Below are 17,472 nucleotides of genomic sequence, written 5' to 3'. Positions count from 1 at the left end.
AGAGGACCATCAACCAAATCTTCTAAATAATCTTACGAACAAGAGATGGGGATCCAATAGTATATTTACGAGCAAGGATCCAATGGAGAGTCCTGTCTGTAAATCCGCTCATTTCAATGCCCCCCCCAGATAGGCAAAGATCAAGGGGGTGCAATGTTACTGTTAACCCAGTAGTTAACGGGGCTGATACCCTTATCACTGTGAATGGGTTATTAGAACTTCCCACCATCATTGATTCTCCCCCTGGTAATGAATCTAGTGGGCCAGCACTTATGACAAAAAATCTAGGTATAAAGTGCAGAGATAATATCATTTTTATGATTGATGTTCCTAAGTTGCCACTAGGCTCAGTTGAGGATCAGGAGTCTCGGATTAATAAGGTCATCCATTGGTTACGTTTCCGACGGAACTGCCTTTCAGTCATTCGCTCTGATATTTCCAAAGCAAAGAGATGTAGCCCCCCTGAGTCTAACTATGATATAATTTCTATCCAGTTTTTTGCCAAGGTATTGGTGGATCAACTTATAGCCTTTGACTTACGTATTCGCCAGTATAGGGCGCTGAAACCCGTTGATGTTTGCCAGTCTCCTACATATGGACGTATGATTCATCGACAAGAGAGGGATTCCCTGGCGGCAGTTGTAAATCTGCGGCCCAATCCTGTATGACTAACCACAGCACAGGAAGTACTCAATAGGGCTAATTCTGTGGTTTTATATAAGAACTGACCTATTGGGACCACTGAGGAGGAGATTATCAAGGAGGAGGTCAGCCCCCAGATATATGGAATTTAGCCTGATAATTTTGGCTTATCAATAATGACCTGGAATTTAGCTGGTCTTGCGAGGAAACTGGATGATCCAGATTGGATTGCATATATAAATACTCTAGATATCTGTCTATTCCAGGAAACCTGGGCAGAGGACTTCATCAATATAGACGGCTTCCTTTCATTTAATATTCCTGCTCAATCATCGGTGAAGGCGATAGGCCGTGCCAAAGGAGGTCTTTTAATTCTTTTAAATAAGAAATTGCAATGTGATTACAAAATTTTAGATATTGATTGTGTCGATTTAATGGGTTTGCAAATTTTGTTTAAAAAAAACTTTAATATTATTCTTATTAATGTTTATGCCCAATCAGTCCCACAAGGTTCTGAGTCCCAGATTTTAGTATTATTAGCTGACTTTTTAGATACTTTACAATCCTCGTCTACATTGATTATAGCGGGAGACTTGAATTGTACTTTTGAACCCTCTGCATTGCTTAGTGGTTTAACGGTTGAGGAGGACGAATTATGGGGTATTCCACACTTAATTGGTCTTCATTACTGTACGCATTCTCGAGTGGCTCTGCAGTTGGCATCTTTATGCTTAAAGTATGGCCTCAGGGCCTGTAATGATCGTATGCCCTCTGATATAAATACTTCACACACATTTAAACGTGGTAGGTCGTCAAGTGCTATCGACTACTTTCTGGTGGATGTGAGATTATGGTCCCTGTTGAGGGATATGAGGGTGGACTCCAGATGCGAGAGTGATCATTATCCCCTGCTCCTTACCCTTTTAGGCGATGTTTTTAGGAGGACCTCTAACAACCAATATACAGTGATCCCATTTCCAAGCTTGAATAACAGCTCTACGAAGGTTGGGTGGCCAAAGGTGATGTCTAATCCTTATCTGTTATGTGGGATTTACCAATTGTTTATAGATAACCTGGCAGTCTATGAAGAACAGGATCCCAATGATATTCCTCTTCTTAGTTTGCACACAAATGCAAAGTTTTTTTTTTATAAAAAAGTTGGGGCAAGATAGCGTGGTGGAGATTTGGTAAGCAATGGATGGTTCGATGATGGCTGTTTTAGGGCAAAGTCTGGGTTAAAAAAAGCCATTATGATTGGGTCTTTGGGGGAGATACAACAGGCTAGACGGGATTATAAGGAGGCCACTCTACGAGCGAAAAAATCCTGGGAAGATTCCATCTGGCAGGAACAAGTGGATGCTTTGAAATCAAACAACAATATGTTGTTTTGGGAATTGCTGTCTAAACGACACAGAGGGGGCAGGAATACTATTAGGAATTATATACAACCAGAAAGCTGGGTGGACCATTTCTCTTGCCTCTATGCCAAGTCTGGCATCTCGTTGGCTATTGATACTTATGATGTGAAACAGGGCCTTTCGTCATCGCTAGATGTGAATCCTGCCACCGATTTATTAGGAGAGGGTCTTTATGACCATGAGGATTTTATTTATTTTTCTATGGAAGAAACTCTTGATGCAATTAACTCTCTTAAACCAGGTAAAGCCCCAGGACCGGATAAGATCCCAGGTGATCTTTACAGATCTGAACCAGTTATATGGACCTGGTATATAAATTTACTTTTGAATAAAATTGCAAAGGAGGGTCAAATCCCGATTACGTGGAAGGGGGCTGAAATTCTTCCTATTTATAAAAAGGGTCAGGTATATCTTCCAACTAATTATAGACCGATTAGTCTTATAGATAACCTACAAAAGATTTTTGCAAAACAACTTCTAGGAAGATTAACAAGCTGGGTCATTGACCATCAGATCCTTTCTCCTCTCCAGGCGGGGTTTCGACCCAAGATCAGTACGGTGGATCAGGTTTTTAGGCTGGCTGTTCTACATTGGAAATATGTAGTCCTCGTCAAGCAACCCTTGTATGTTGTTTTCGTTGATTTGCGATCTGCTTTTGAGTAGGTCCCTAGAGAAAAACTATGGGAAGTGTTGTATACAATAGGGACCCCAGTTAGTATAATTCAAATTTTAAAGTGGCTGCATGAAGACACATACGCGCAATTGAGATGAGGTAACCAAGGTGAGCTGACTGGAAAAATCCCCATTCATAGGGGAGTTCGCCAGGGCTGAGTAATGGCTCCACTTTTGTTTTCCCTTTTTATTTATTAGGTGGTACAGGACATGCTCTCCTGTCAGAATGATGCCCTCACATTAAATGCCCAGAAAATCCCATTCTTCTTTTTGCTGATGATCCATTCCTTATCTCAAAGACCCCAATAGGCCTACAAATTCTTGTCGATAGATTTAACCTATTTTGTCAGAACTATGGTCTGGAGTTGAATTTTAATAAAACCAAATTGATGGTATTCCATTCTGGACCTCGTAAGAAATGTACTATTACACTGGATGGAGCCCCCTTGAGTAAGGTTAGTTCCATTGATGAGCTGGGCGTGAGGCTATCAAGTAAAGTACACTGGGATGATCAGATTAATAAAAGTATGGGACCTCTACAAGATAGAGCGGCGACTATATTGCACTTTTATAAGAGTACGACCACTAAAGCTGTATCCCCAGCGATTAAGATCTATGTGGCATGGTGCAGAGGTATGGGGCCCCTCCAAAAGTAACAGATTAACTGTGGGTGAGAATAATTTTGGGAGGGCTCTGGTTGCGTGCCCTCATAGTACACCATTGACCCCAATGTGTTTCGACTTGGGTTTAAATCGAATAGCTGATTTAATTGCCCTAAGACCTCTACTATATTGGGTAAGGCTTTGGACTGTTCCTGAATTGGATATTTTCAAGACCTCACTTCTTGAATTGTTAAGGAGACCAAATTCGGCTACTATCCCTTGGGTTAAGCATGTATCCAACTGGTTTCGCACTCCGGGCCTAGGAGATTTCTGGGAGAATCCCCATATTTTAGAGAAATCTCACATAAAAGTCTTGAAATCTGTATATTGGTCCCATGTAAGAAATGATTATATTTGTCGTAAATCCCATGGTCGATTAACTAACCTTTTTATTGATTTTAAGTGGTATCCACAGTTTGAACCCTACCTAGATATGATACCTAATCTACTAGGCAAAGGTTTATATGCTAGATTTCGTTTTGGGTCCTTGCCTTTGAAGTCTTTGACGAGTAGTTGGGGACAAACCGCCACTTCTGATATATGCCCTGTGTGTGGTGGCGCCTCCGAAACAGTTGAACATTTTATGTTTTTTTGCCCTGCTTATTCATCCCCAAGGTCCAAAGGGATTTGTAAAATCTGTCGGTAAATGAGGATGAATAAATGTGTTATAGCTTTGAGAATTAAAAAAAAAAAAAAACGGGTCTAACGTGTTAAATTTTGCTGTTAGTACGTTTTTAGTAGCAGCATGGCATATACGTAATACCTTTGTAAATAAGGAGTAATGAAGATTGACTGTATGGGTTTTAACTGGGCAACTGGGTTTTAAAGAGTATTTGTTAATTACTAGTTTTAATCCAGGAATGTAAATGTTTTATTCGTTTTTTTAATGATATTTATATTGTTGTGTTGCTTTGATGGCCTGTTGACCGAATAAAGCTTGTGTTGATGATGATGAAAATGCACTTATTCTTGACAACTTTTTAAAAGTGAATGTTCATTGGATTTTTGTTGTTTCGGGCTTGACCTATTCAGATAATTAATCCCTATTTTTTCATACACGTGTGAAGTCTTTTTGTGGAGTTTTTGTTGAGATTGCTGCATGTGTGTTGCACAAATGCTTTACACATTGCCTTCTAAGTTAAACCTCCCTGCTCTGTGACAAGCTACCATAGGCTGAGCACAGGTTGATTTGGGTTGTGTATTTGAAATACTCTGACTAGGATTGACACTACTTGGTCAGGGTGCATACCACTGCCAACTGGAGACCCAATTTCTAACATTAATATTGTGATTCTGCAAGGAGATGTGTCCTCCCTTAAGCAACAGATGGCTCTGCTGACAATTAGCCGGGACTTTGAACACAGGGTGAAGAATGCAGAGAGACATGGCTGCCACAACATTCACGTGCTGGAGTTCCCTGAGGGGCATCAGCGAAGGCCTTCTTGAAGAACTGAGTGAAGGGGCAGCTCTGACTGACTGGTTTTTCAGATTTTCTCATGGTTCTGAGTGCCCCCTTGGCTTTGTGCTGCCTCCGACCCCTGGTGCTCCTCCAAAGGCCATCATCTCTAAGATGCTGAACTATCGAGACAGGGATTGCATATTGCGTACTGCCAGGAAGCGAGCAGTCCCTCTGTTAAAAAACAGCAAGATTGCCATTTACACGGACTACACTAGAAAGATGCAGAAGCAGCGGAAATTGTTCCTGGCTGTGAAACAGAAACTACATGCACTGCAGCTGAAGTACATGCTTTTGTACCGCTCAAAATTAAAGGTCATCTCGCATGGAAGACATACATTTTGAGGAACCAGAGGGGGTCTGGGAATGGCTGGAGATATGGGACAAAACAGCTACCCTGCGGCCAGGAGGGCATGAAAGTTCTGGCTCGATGACTAGGCCTGTCCATGGTTTTTGGTAGAGCTGGTCTCTTTTGAAGGGGAAGGCATCAGATTCTGTCTCATCGGCTTTGCCCCGAGTCACTCACGATCCAGAAAGCTGGCACCAGGCAGATATCAGAGGGTGCTGCCCAGTGAACACATGGGGGAGCTACAAGCTCTTCCCTCAACCTGTCTGGTGCCTGGCAACCCCACTGTTACAATGGACTGCAGCCCCCCGGGAGAGTGATTTTGTTAGTGCTTGCAGTCGGGGTGGCGGTGGGGGAGTAGGGGGGGAGTTTTGTGTTTGGGGTCCTGTTTCTGTTGGACAAAGTAAGGGATGATGAGTTGATCCTGGCACATGTACTGGGTGGGCACATATAGGTCTACTGTTACACTATGTCTGTTCGTTGAGGGGGCATTGTCTGTTAAGGTTTTACTGTTAATGTTTGATTTTCAGCAGCCTGGGGGGTTCTCACAGTGATGATTGGCACAGGGTGTTTCTTACCCTGCAGCGGCATAGATATGGGAGATGAATATCACTTCTTAAATAATGAACATCCACAGGCTGGGGTCCTACACTAGGCGGTACACAGTGCTCTCCTTCCTGAAGCGTCATAAAATCACCATTGCATGCTTACAGGAGAGGCACTTAGATGATGCATAGGCAGAGTGGCTAAGAAGTGAAGACATCAAGTTTTTCATACTTCCTACTCTACATATGCCAAGGGGGTGCTAGCCTAGGTGGCACCAGTTATACAATTTTCCCTTACTTACGTGGAGGCTACTGATGAAGGAAGATATGTACTGCTGCAGGGTAGGCTTGATGGGAAGGCTCTGTTCCTGCTCAACGCCTATGTTCCTAATGTGGATGACTCATGCTTCTTTTACAGGATACAGACTTGGCCAGTCAAGATGCAGATGTGCCCCTCTTGTGGCTGGGTGACTTTAACTGTGTGATTGATGGGGACCTCGAGAGGGTGCCGCCACAGGCGGGCATTAAACCATGCATGACTACAGCCCTGGGGGAGCTGATGCAAGATTTGGGTTTGACTGACGCCTGGCGTGCACTTCACCCCACGCGTCGTGCACTTCACCCCACGTCAAGGGAGTTTCAAATGCCACTCACCTACTCACAACACATTTAGTAGAGTCGACAGGGGTTGGTGGCAGATGTCCCCCTCGCTAAGTAACTGGCTGTCTCTCATCTGGCCAGATTCTTTTCAGCCCACTCCCTGGAATGCTGCATGCTAAAATGGGTGGGATCCCCTGTGCAGAGATCGGTGTGGAGAGTCACAGTTGAGGTACTATCAGACGCAGTGGGTAGGGAGTCGCTGACCTACTATATCTATGTCTATATTGAAATTAACTCTGAGAACCTGATCATAGAGGCCCTCACTTTGGACAGCAGAGGTATATCTCTGGTTAGACATAATGCATACCTTCAGGCTCTACACAGTTGAGCTACCACTAAGTCTACCCACAGGTCAGGTGGCAGACTCCTTTGCTCTGCCTCAGGTGAAAATGCTCTATCACCAAAGGACAAGAGCCATAACCTATTATTCCGCCCAAATTTCTTCTAAAATTGCCACAGACCCTGGGCCAAATTCACAGTGGTGAACTTACACTTTTGGGTAAGTTTACTAATTTTTGTGGTATTCACAAATTGCAAGTTTAATTTTACTAATAGTAATTTTTTTTGCCTCTCTGGAAATTCCACACTTGTGGCGAAGACTCTGCACATAAAACGATAGGCCTGTCTGCAGTTGTAAAATTACTAATAATAACATTAAACTCGTAGTTTGTGAATACCAAAAAAATATTAAACCTACAAAAGAGTAAGTTTACCTTTGTGAATTTGCCCCCCTGTGCTTAGTAACTAAGAGCACCCAGTAAATACATTGAAAACCTACATATTCAAGATATAAACTGAGTTGAATATTTATGTATAAATTTAAATGAACACCCTAAGGCATACTGATTCTGAACTGAAAAACAACAAGAAATATATGAAGATAATCAATAAAACATATTAATTTCATTAGCCTTCCTAAACATAGAATGGCCCTCTATCTTGTGTAGGCCACGAAAGTAAATTCCCAACAAAGAAAGCAACAAAAAGAAAAGGAACACCACACCCCCACCCCCTAAACCACACCATCTCACGGAGTCTTTCTAATTCGGGAGACTGATAGCAGGAGGGAGGAGTCACAATGATGGGACTGTTTAGACTTGGAAGCAAACACATAAGCAGCATAGGGATTGTTTCATACTAAGCTCTACAGGGGAAGCAGATTGCCTTATGGCAGATCCTATGTGCCTGTATGGATATCATCATTACAGGAGCACAAAGACCGATTTAGAGACGAAGCCCACACTTTGATGTCATGTAATATTTGGACTATAATTGGTGCACATGGTAATTACCACTAACTCAGTGTTTCCGAGTTAGGGAACCTTCTCTTGAGTTCCCCATCTCAGAATGAAGTCTAACAAGCGTAATCTGTGTTTACCACACAGATTTCTACATATCTTACATTTATGTATTAACATTTTAATCTGATAGATTTCCTTAGCCTTTTTCTGGATCTCTTGTCTTTTGTGAATACCATTCCAGACCATTCCCACTCTGAGCCCATGGAGAAGAAACAACTATTCCAGAATGGGTAATGGTGACTTTCGGGTCCCTCTGGCTGAAAGGAAGGGATGTGGTCTCTGGTTCTCTTAAATCAAGGTAGGGGTAGACATCAGAAGAAGAAACAAGCCTTTATGCCAGGGTGCCTGCTACCTAAAATAAATGTAAATATGTGCAATTGGATAATCACCAATTCTAAAGGCTGTTTGGGGGCCAGTAAATAGCTGTAATTTATTGAGTTATTTGAGGCTTTATGGTGATAAATATGTATTCTTTTTGAGAGGTAATGTAAGGGTGTTATCAGCTGTGTTCTGCAGTGCATTCTTTTAATGGAAACTGAAAGGTTTTGTAGTACCTATAATCTGATTACATATAACTACCAATAGATATTTTAATGATCTTGTTTTATCTTAAATGCTAAGTGCCTGATGTATCAACTATTCATTGGCAAAAAGTGGTTGCAAACTATGCACCAACTTTTTCGGAAAGGAAACAAATGTTGCCAACTGACCTATGTATCAATAGGCTTGTGTACAAAATTGCAGATTGTAGCAGGTCACAATCTGACATACCTCATCAATATTCATGAGCTAAGACGCAAATTGCAATTCACTATGATTGGATGCCATTCCAGGGATGGATGGTGGCCAGCTGGCATCAACAGATCACTATGTCTTTGATCACATTTAAAAAAAAGTACACTTTAAAAAAAGTAGCCTGTATTTTTTGTTTTTAAAGGAAACATGCTGCATTTTAAAATGAAATGTTTTTGCTTGAGAGCTGGCTGTTGTCCCTTAGTCGTCCACCTACTCCCCAACAAACTTTGTTTTAAACATTCATAGTTGCAAATGTATTACAGCCCCAACTCTGGAATCTGTACATTTTCATTTTTTTGCAACCAGATTTCAGTTGCAAAACACTGAGATATACCATAACAAATCGCTATTTAGACGCATTGCCCTAAAAACACCCCTTCCAAGCAATGATTCATTATGGTTTTCTAAACGCATTTTGCGATTTGGTAACAACCTCTTACCAAATCCCAAAATAGGTTGATTTTGCAAATGGTCGGCATTATGATCACAAGTCGGCTTTATATATGAGACCCAAAATGTCTTTGCAAATTTTGCTGCAACCTATCTTATATTGTGTGTAACGCAAATTTCAAATAATGACTTGCATATTTCCATTGCTTTTAGTTGCAAGCTGGGATCGTATAGCACTATAAATACATATCACTATTCCCTGGTGCGCCAACTAGAATTCAGTTGTATGACTGTCTGGTTACACACACATACATCTGCAGTGATAACATTAGCAAATTAGGCCTTCAAAACAAAAAAGAATGCTTCCATATGTAATTATTTTTAATTTATGGTGTGTGTATTTCATCTAAGTGAAGATGAAAGGCCCACATTCTGGCACGGTCCCCTTTGCAGCCATGATCATAAGATCCAATACTTGTTTTATGCATCCCCTCTTTACCCTGCAAGTATTTAGTACGAGGCTGTCAATGAAGCCGCTTTTCTGGCGCAGCCCACCACCACACATCATCTGAAGAAAGCTGCCTCTCTTGGAAGCTGCAGAATCCCAGGCTAGGACACACGAGGGGGGCTGGTAAAGCCCTTTAAGCCCAATGGGCATTAAGCGCCTGCCTACCTCCCCCAAACAGTTATCTGCGGCCAACCTGCCCTCTTCATTAATCATACAGCAAGGCTCCTTGAGTTTTTATCTCAAATTGTTTGCTGCACGAACGCCTTGTAATCAATATGTCCCAGGAATACTTTAACTCCCCCACCTACCCCACCTAAAGAAATCTTTAGTTACACCTACCCATTTTGTGTGAGTTCTTCCCTCCTCTACCTAGAACTAGATGCAATATATATGTGCACACACGGGTTCCTGGCATTTGCTGTATTTTACAGACCACCAGCGCAGCGGCTACGGAACAGCAGGTATGGCCCACTTCCCTCGGCCTCTCAAGGCAGTTTCGCTCCCTGCCGGAGGTGCTGTACGAACACTGAGCTAGCACCACCATCAGGAAACAAAAGCCTCTTACCTGGGAAATTAGCAGAAAGTCCATTAAATGACGTTTTACGTTTACTCGTGGAGCTTCAGGCAGACGGCAAGAAAGAGAGATGACCCATATGTAACATGGAAGCAACACACACGCACATACAAACACAGTTAAGCATACACAGGGAAAGCTGCAGGCCCTATTCTGGTATCACGTGCACCCCTCGCTGCCATGGGAACACAGGAGAATTGTCCAATGGTGTCGGCACGCGGGATACCTCAATTCTGGCACCTGCGGAAGGGGTTAACCATTAACTTTAGTTCAAATATAAAGAAGCCCACGGGAAGGAATTTCCCTGGGTGCAGGCGAGCTAGCTGAAGGTGCCAATTAGGAAAGTAATGAGCTTTTGTTTGGGAAACAGGCAAAATATAATTAAAGAAGTCTGAATAGGTCAACGCACCCAACTGAGAGCCAGCCAGCTGCTCAGAGACCAGAGTGTATAAAGGCACATGCGCCAAATATAAACTGACTGCAATTGAAAACGGAGGGCGGTTGACACACTCAATTGCACCACACTAGAACAGTCTGGTGCCAGAGAGACCAGAGGCAGCAGACAGGTGCGTCCTGCACTATATGGGAACAAACTGCGACTGAAACAATGGTGGATGTCTAGAGAAACACGCATTGGCAAAGCCAACAGGTTTCGCCTATAAGAAATCTATCGGTGTTGTTAATGTTCTTTTTTTAATTAAATGGCTTAAAGTAAAATTTAAAAAGCGCTATGGCGTGACCAGCATTAACCGCTCATAGTACTTTTGTTTATAATTTAAGCCATTTAGCACAGCAGGTCAACTTCTTGCAACATGCAAAAAAGACACTAGCAAAGCAAATAGGTCTCGCCTACACAAAAGCTATGGGCTTTGGCAATGTGTTTTTGCCATGTTATTTATATACCAGTGTTGTAAACCGAAGTTGTTGAAGTACAGTATCAGAGTGGAGTTGGGGAAGTAGAGTATCACAGAGTTGAGTAAAGGGAAGGAGAGGTCAATGGTTCAGTGGCAGAGAGTGCCCTACAATGGAGGGTCGAAGAGTGAGGTGGAATAAAGTACAGTAGATTGAGGTAGTGGGATGGACTGAATTGGAGAAGATTGGGGTGGGTTGGCTTGAGTGGGGTGAATTAGAGGACTGAGTGGACTGGATGGGCTGGATTGGAGTGGGTGTAGATTGAAATGGGGTGTGGTGGGTTGGAGTGGGGTGGATTTGAGTGGAGAGGGGTGGATTTGACTGGAGTAATAGGGGTGGACTGGACTGGATTAGAATAGGGTGGTTTGGAATATAGTGAATTCGACTGGAGTGGGGTAGATTAGACTGAACTGGATGGGGTGGATTGTATTAGACTGGAGGCGGTGTACTGTACCAGACTGTAGAAGGGTGGTTTGGACTGGGGTGGGGTAGACTGGAGTGAGGGGGGACTGGACTGGAGAGGTGTGGATTGGATTGTACTGAGGTGGACTGGAATGGGGTGGGGTGGACTGGAGTGGGGTGAACTGGATGGGGTGGATCAGATTGGAGTGAGGTGGATTGAAATGGGTTTGGCTGGGGAAGACTGGATTGGGGTGGAGTGGACTGGAGTGGAGATGATTGGAGTAGGGGTGGGTGAATTAGATTTGAGTAGGGCGGTTTGGAATAGAGTGAATTAGACTGGAGTGGGGGTAGATTAGACTGAACTGGATGGGGTGGATTGTATTAGACTGGAGACAGTGGACTGTACCAGACTGGAGAGGGTGGTTTGGACTGGAGTGGGGTGGACTGAACTGGAGTGGTGTGGATTGGATTGTACTGAGGTGGACTGAAATGGGGTGGGGTGGAGTGGTGTGAACAGGATGGGGTGGATCAAACTGGAGTGGGGTGGATTGAAATGGGGTTGGGTGGGGTAGACTGGATTGGGGTGGAGTGGACTGGAGTGGGGAGGATTGGAGTAGGGTGGAATGGAGTGGGGTGAATTAGACTAGGGTGGATTGGATTGGCATGGGGTGGGCTGAAGTGGAGTAGACTGGAATGCAGTGTTGTGGATTGGATTGAGGTGGATTGGATACAGGTGGATTGGGGTGGAGTGAACTGGATTGGGGTAGGGTGGATTGTATTGAGTTGGACTGTATCAGGTTGGGTGGACTGGAGCAGGGTAGGGTGGATTGGACAGGGTAGATTGGATTTGGCTGGATTGGATTGATGTGGATTGACTAGATTGGAGATGGTGAATTGGATTGGAATGGGGTGGGTTGGAATGGAGTGGGGGTAGACTGGAGTGCAGTGGATTAGAGTTGTGCGGATTGTTTTGGATTGGAGTGGGCGGAATGATTTGGACTGCAGTGGGGCTGACTGCAGTGGGGCACATTGTTTTGGATTGCAGTGGGGCAGATTGGAGTGGAGCATATTGTTTTAAACTGGAGTGTAACAGATTGTTTTGGAGTGGGGCAGATTGTTTTGAATTAGAGTGGAGCAGATTGTTTTGGATTGGAATGGGACAGATCTTTTTGGAATGGAGTGGGGCAGACTGGTGTGGGGCAGACTGGAGTGGGGCAGGTTGTTTTGAATTGGAGTGAGGTGCTTTGAAGAGGGGGTGATGTGGATTCAATTGGAGTGGAATATATTGGATTGGAGTGGGGGATAGTGGTGGATTGAAGTGGGGGGAATTGGGGTTAATTGGGATGGAGTGACTGGATTGGGGTGAGGTAAACTGGATTGGAGAGGGGTGGATTTTTCTGGAATAGAGTTGCATAGATTGTTTTGGATTGGAGTGGGGCCGATTGGAGTGGAGTGGATTGGAGTGGAGTTTATTGTTTTGGATTGGAGTGCAGCAAACTGCAGAGGGGTAGATTGGAGAGGGAATGATTGTTTTGGATTGGAATAGGGCTGATTGGAGTGGGGCAGATTAGAGTGGGGTAGACTGTTTTGGATTGGAGTACGCCAGAGTGGAGTGTGGCAGAAAGTTTTGGATTGGAGTGGGGACAATGGAGTGGGGTTGATTGTTTTGGATTAGGGTAGGGCAGATTGGAGTGGGCAGATTGTACTGGATTGGAGTGGAGCGGAGTGGGGTAAATTGTTTCAGATTGGAATGGGTAAAATTGGAATGGGGCAGTTTGTTTTAGATTGGAGTGGGGCAGATTGGAGTAGGGCGGATTGGAATGGGGCAGACTCTTTTGGAGTGGGACAGATTGTTTTGGATTGGAGAAGGTCAGATTGTTTTGGATTGAATGTAGCAGATTGTTCTGTACTGGAGTGAGCAGATTGTTTTGGATTGGAGTGGGCAGATTAGAGTGGGGCGGAGTGGAATGGGGCAGACTGTTTTGGAGTGGGATAGATTGTTTTGGATTGGAGTGGGGGAATTGTTTTGGATTGGAGCAGGTCAGATTGTTTTGGATTGAAGTGGGGCAGATTGTTTGGGATTGGAATGGGGCACATTGTTTTGGAGTGGGGCAGATTGTTGTGGACTGGAGTGGGGCACATTGTTTTGGATTGGAATGCGGTGAGCTGGAGGGGTGCAGATTGGAGTTGGGTGGGTGGACTGAAGTGTGGTGGATTGGAGTGGGCTGAATTGGGGTGAGTAGTTTGGATTATAGTATGGTGGTTTGGATTGGTCTGGGGTGGAATGGATTGAGTAGGGTGGATTGGTCTGGGGTGTAGCGGGGTGCATTGGCGTAGATTGGAGAGGGGCGTATTGAAGTGGGGTGGATTGGGATGTACTGCACAAACATGTGTTAAAGCATAATTTCAGAAATTATACACATAAGAAACAATGTTTCTTTTTGCAGTATTTAGAACAAGATAGTCCGCACCTTTTGAGAACAGCGCCAGGAGCAAAATCAAAAGAAAACATGAGTGCAAGGTGTGAAAAGAAGACTTGGCAAAATAAAATAAAGGTAACTATAGAAAATAAATCTTTGCAGTTTTTTTTTTTGTCCTGCTGAGCACGCTTTTGCTAGTCACACGTCTTCTGCTTGCATGGCACTAGAAGTAAAAAAAAAAAAATAGTATCTCAAGCATGTAGGGAGCAGCGGACGGACACTGATTAAGTTGATTCAATTAGTGCTTGGTCCCTGCTCCACAAAAAGGAACAGAAATATTCCCAGGCCTACAGTGACGAGTTATGAGGCTGTAAAGAAAGGTGCCAGGCACATCAACAAATGGTAAACGGGCGAGCTCCAAGCCCTTATTGTTAACAACAATGTTTTGCATATGAGTCCGATGCGCTAGCGCATGCTCTCACAAGCTCGATCCTAATCAAATTTAAATCAATTAATCATGGGCATTAAAACACAAAACAAAAAAAAAACATGATGTCCAATGCTCTGAAGAGCTCAAAACATTTGGGATGTGTGACCTAATCTTTCTATTTAGAGAAATTTCCACCCCACCCCTTTGTGAGCCTACCACAATTCCATTTCTGTAACGGTACACAGGTACCTTTTGTTTTTCTCAAGGGCCCCTCCTCTTCAGCCTAGTTAGTGAAACAGTTCACTGTGGACACCTGCCGCCAATACAAGAACTATTACCACAGGGCCTCACCCTGTTCGTTTTTGGAACAATGCGCTCTCTTCAAGCTGATAGGACAGTGCTTATAGAGGTAGACAAACAGTCCTTTTTGCCACATGGGCATTGACTTGTTGCTCTGACGCACTTCTAGGAAGAATTCCGGATTCAAGCGCACACAACACCCAAAGGTGTAAAGGGGTGATTAGCGTGCCAAAGGCCTGATTAATCAGGCAATGCTATGGAGATGCACTGTCAGTTCCAAGGAAGGGAGAGGTAAATGTTCACATGTATGGAGAGGAACCTTGGGACTGGGATGGCAATGGGGAATGAAACAGATTTGTCTTAATAATGAGCAAGAAACAAATCTACTGAAACACAATGAAATCCAAAGATCTCATAATAGGATAGTATCCGATGCCACCTGATTTACCTTACCATTATTTTACCCTACAATATGCTGATTACTAATAGCTAGATCTTCAGCTGGGGCCTTAACCCTGTAAGCTATTTAAAAATGCAGTATTTGATCAAATAATTAATGCAGAATAACTTTACAATCACAATCTTCTGAGTTCTGCAGAGTAGTTTCCCCAACACATTTGTCTTTTACAGTGTACAAATCGGCTCACCAGGAAATAGCCCAAAAATTACAGAAAATGTTCCTAAACTTTTCCACTTTCTCTAATCAATCTTCTGCTTAGCAAATAGAATACTGGCAGGATTTCAATCATTGCTTCAATTAAACAAATCCATTCATACTGGGTATTGCAGTCCATAACCACTTCAACTGACTAACACAATAAAGATACCGCCTTCTAAAAAATAAACCCTAAGACTGGAAACAGAGACCTGAACATCCCAAGTAAGCACATGAAGTTGAGCTCTCCAAGCAACGTAGCCTCCCGGGCATAGACTTGCAGCTTAGGTCAACATGTTCTGAGTAATAATCACAACAAGAAGATAGGTCAAGCTGTCATTCTGTACAACTACCAGCAACAGAGAAGTATGTTAAACAACAGGACTCTCTGAACTGTTCTCACTTGAAATTCAGCACCATGAGCTGGGAGAACAAAATTGCCAAAAGCTAAGGCAAACACTATGCAACTGTGGAACATATGGGCACTTTATGGCAACCACCCACAAAGGAGGTGCAGACAAGCACCGAGCCAGCAAAAGCATGGCCAGGAAAGAATAAAGGCCGTTCAGTTAGAACAAAAGGGGGTTGGGCTGGCTGAGCTCGGGCACATTCCCAGGCTAACATAAACTTCACGTGCCCCTTCTATGCTTATAAAAATGCACAGACATTAAGGGGTAAGTATCGACAACGCAAGTGAGCTATAAGAAGTCTAAGCGAGGCCTCTCAGAGTATCTACAAGGGAGCTACTGACCATGTGTTCCTCCCCATCAGGAAAGTTCTCCTGCTCAGCATCTAATGGATCTCTCCAGTGTGTAGCCCTCCTTCTCCTTCATCTTGCGATTCGTGCTCTCCAGAAAGCCCTCCATTCTTGACATGAAGATCAACAAAGCACTGAGTAGACCGAAAGGTTCAGTAGCCTTTGCAGCTCTCTCAAAGAATCGGGCGGAAAATGCAAATGTAACAGGTACAAGTAACCAGGAAAGAGAAAACAATGGAAAGATAAAATGGAGAGACAAAGACGACCAAATAAAGAAAGGAAATAAGATAGAAAAGAAAGACAGTAAATACAGAATGACAAACCCAAAAAGGGGAATAAGAAACTAGAGTAGGGGAGAAACGAAAAAAACCTGAAAGAACAAGCAACACGCTGTGAAACCGGATGAGTGCACCCACCCTGAGAAGGAAGGGAGATAACAGGGAAATAAAGAGCATGAGAGAGGATATGGCATAATGGCTAGAGTAGCTGTCTATGAAAGTGAGGAATACGGTTCAAGTCTCAGCAGGAAGCTCAACATCCTTTGATTCTGGGTTAATCACTTTATCTCTCCATGCCTAAAAATTAATGTGTCTGTGTCCGTGTGTAATGAAACTGGCTCGTATAAAGCACTCCGATACCGTCTGAGTGCGGAAACAAAAGGTAAATAACATGCAGCTGCCAAACATGCTTGCTCACAGATATCAAAGTAGGTCTCAGAATGAAAAAGTGTACTTGGGCCATGGGCCACTGATAAGTAAACCACTCATAGAACCACAGGAAATAGTATGCTACAACCAATAGAAACAGTGGGAAAGTAAGTGGCAAGCACACAAACAAATGAAAAGTAAGGGCAGGATGTAAGCCCCTTTTAAGAATTATATTAAATACAACAGATTTCACAAGCACAGTGCAAGTGCTGTGCAGGCAAAATCTAAAAAGATTAATTGAATGGTTACTATTCCAATGCATATTGTGTTTTGACTGAAAACGCTATGGAACTATACCAATGGTGGTAAAATGCTCTGATTACTTATGGGTATTGTTCAATATTCTAATTCTTCTGCTTGTCTAGCGTTTTCAGGAATGTCAATGGTGTTAGCCATATTTGTTTAGAAAAACAGAACACCAAAAATGGGGAGTAAAGTCCTTTTATGAGTTCGAGCTCAACCTACAGCTTAAGCAGGAGTTATCTTTTCAGCTGAGGAGGATTTTCCCAAAGACCACGGACGTCTCCGTATAATGGTTCTTAGGGTATCTGTTGTCTGTGAGAGAGTGATAGTCGGGGTATCCGTAAATTAGTGCCTAAACACCATCGTTGGTGGCGCCATGTCGTAGTTTGGACTCTTGCTCTGGGCAAGACTGCTGGTTTAAGGATGACAGTACTTTCGTTTGTAGGCGACTACGCCTTTCCTACAACAAGTCGCAACTGTTGTCTCAACCTTACCGGCTCACTAACAAGCCCCTCACCAGAAACACAGTACTAAAAAGGTGATTTGTGGCAGCCTTTACGCATGGACTCGAGAATAAGACATCTCAGGGAGTGTCGTGGTTAAACGGAGATTACCCCTTTCTCAGAGATATATCATGCCTCATACAAACACAGGCAATGCCAAAGATGCAGTAAAGT

At 43.4% G+C, this 17,472-nt stretch overlaps 1 protein-coding gene across 6 annotated transcripts in view; it reads right to left on the bottom strand.

The window, feature by feature from the left end:
- The window catches only part of SLC4A2 (solute carrier family 4 member 2), a 2,186,615-nt gene that overhangs the window by 1,255,077 nt on the left and 914,066 nt on the right, over positions 1–17,472 (bottom strand). The window contains exon 1 of one of the 6 annotated variants that reach the window (XM_069210736.1): positions 9,961–10,050. The exons of the other annotated variants lie outside the window; for them this stretch is intronic. Coding sequence (XP_069066837.1) covers positions 9,961–9,984 — 24 coding nt within the window. The 5' untranslated portion in view covers positions 9,985–10,050. Of the gene's footprint in view, positions 1–9,960; positions 10,051–17,472 lie in introns of those variants that run through there. 6 annotated transcript variants of the gene reach the window in all.

Source organism: Pleurodeles waltl, chromosome 10 (assembly GCF_031143425.1).
Source record: "Pleurodeles waltl isolate 20211129_DDA chromosome 10, aPleWal1.hap1.20221129, whole genome shotgun sequence".
Classification (NCBI taxonomy): Eukaryota; Metazoa; Chordata; class Amphibia; order Caudata; family Salamandridae; genus Pleurodeles; species Pleurodeles waltl.
The sequence above is the reverse complement of the archived record's forward strand: the minus strand, read 5'-3'. Positions and strand labels throughout refer to the sequence as shown.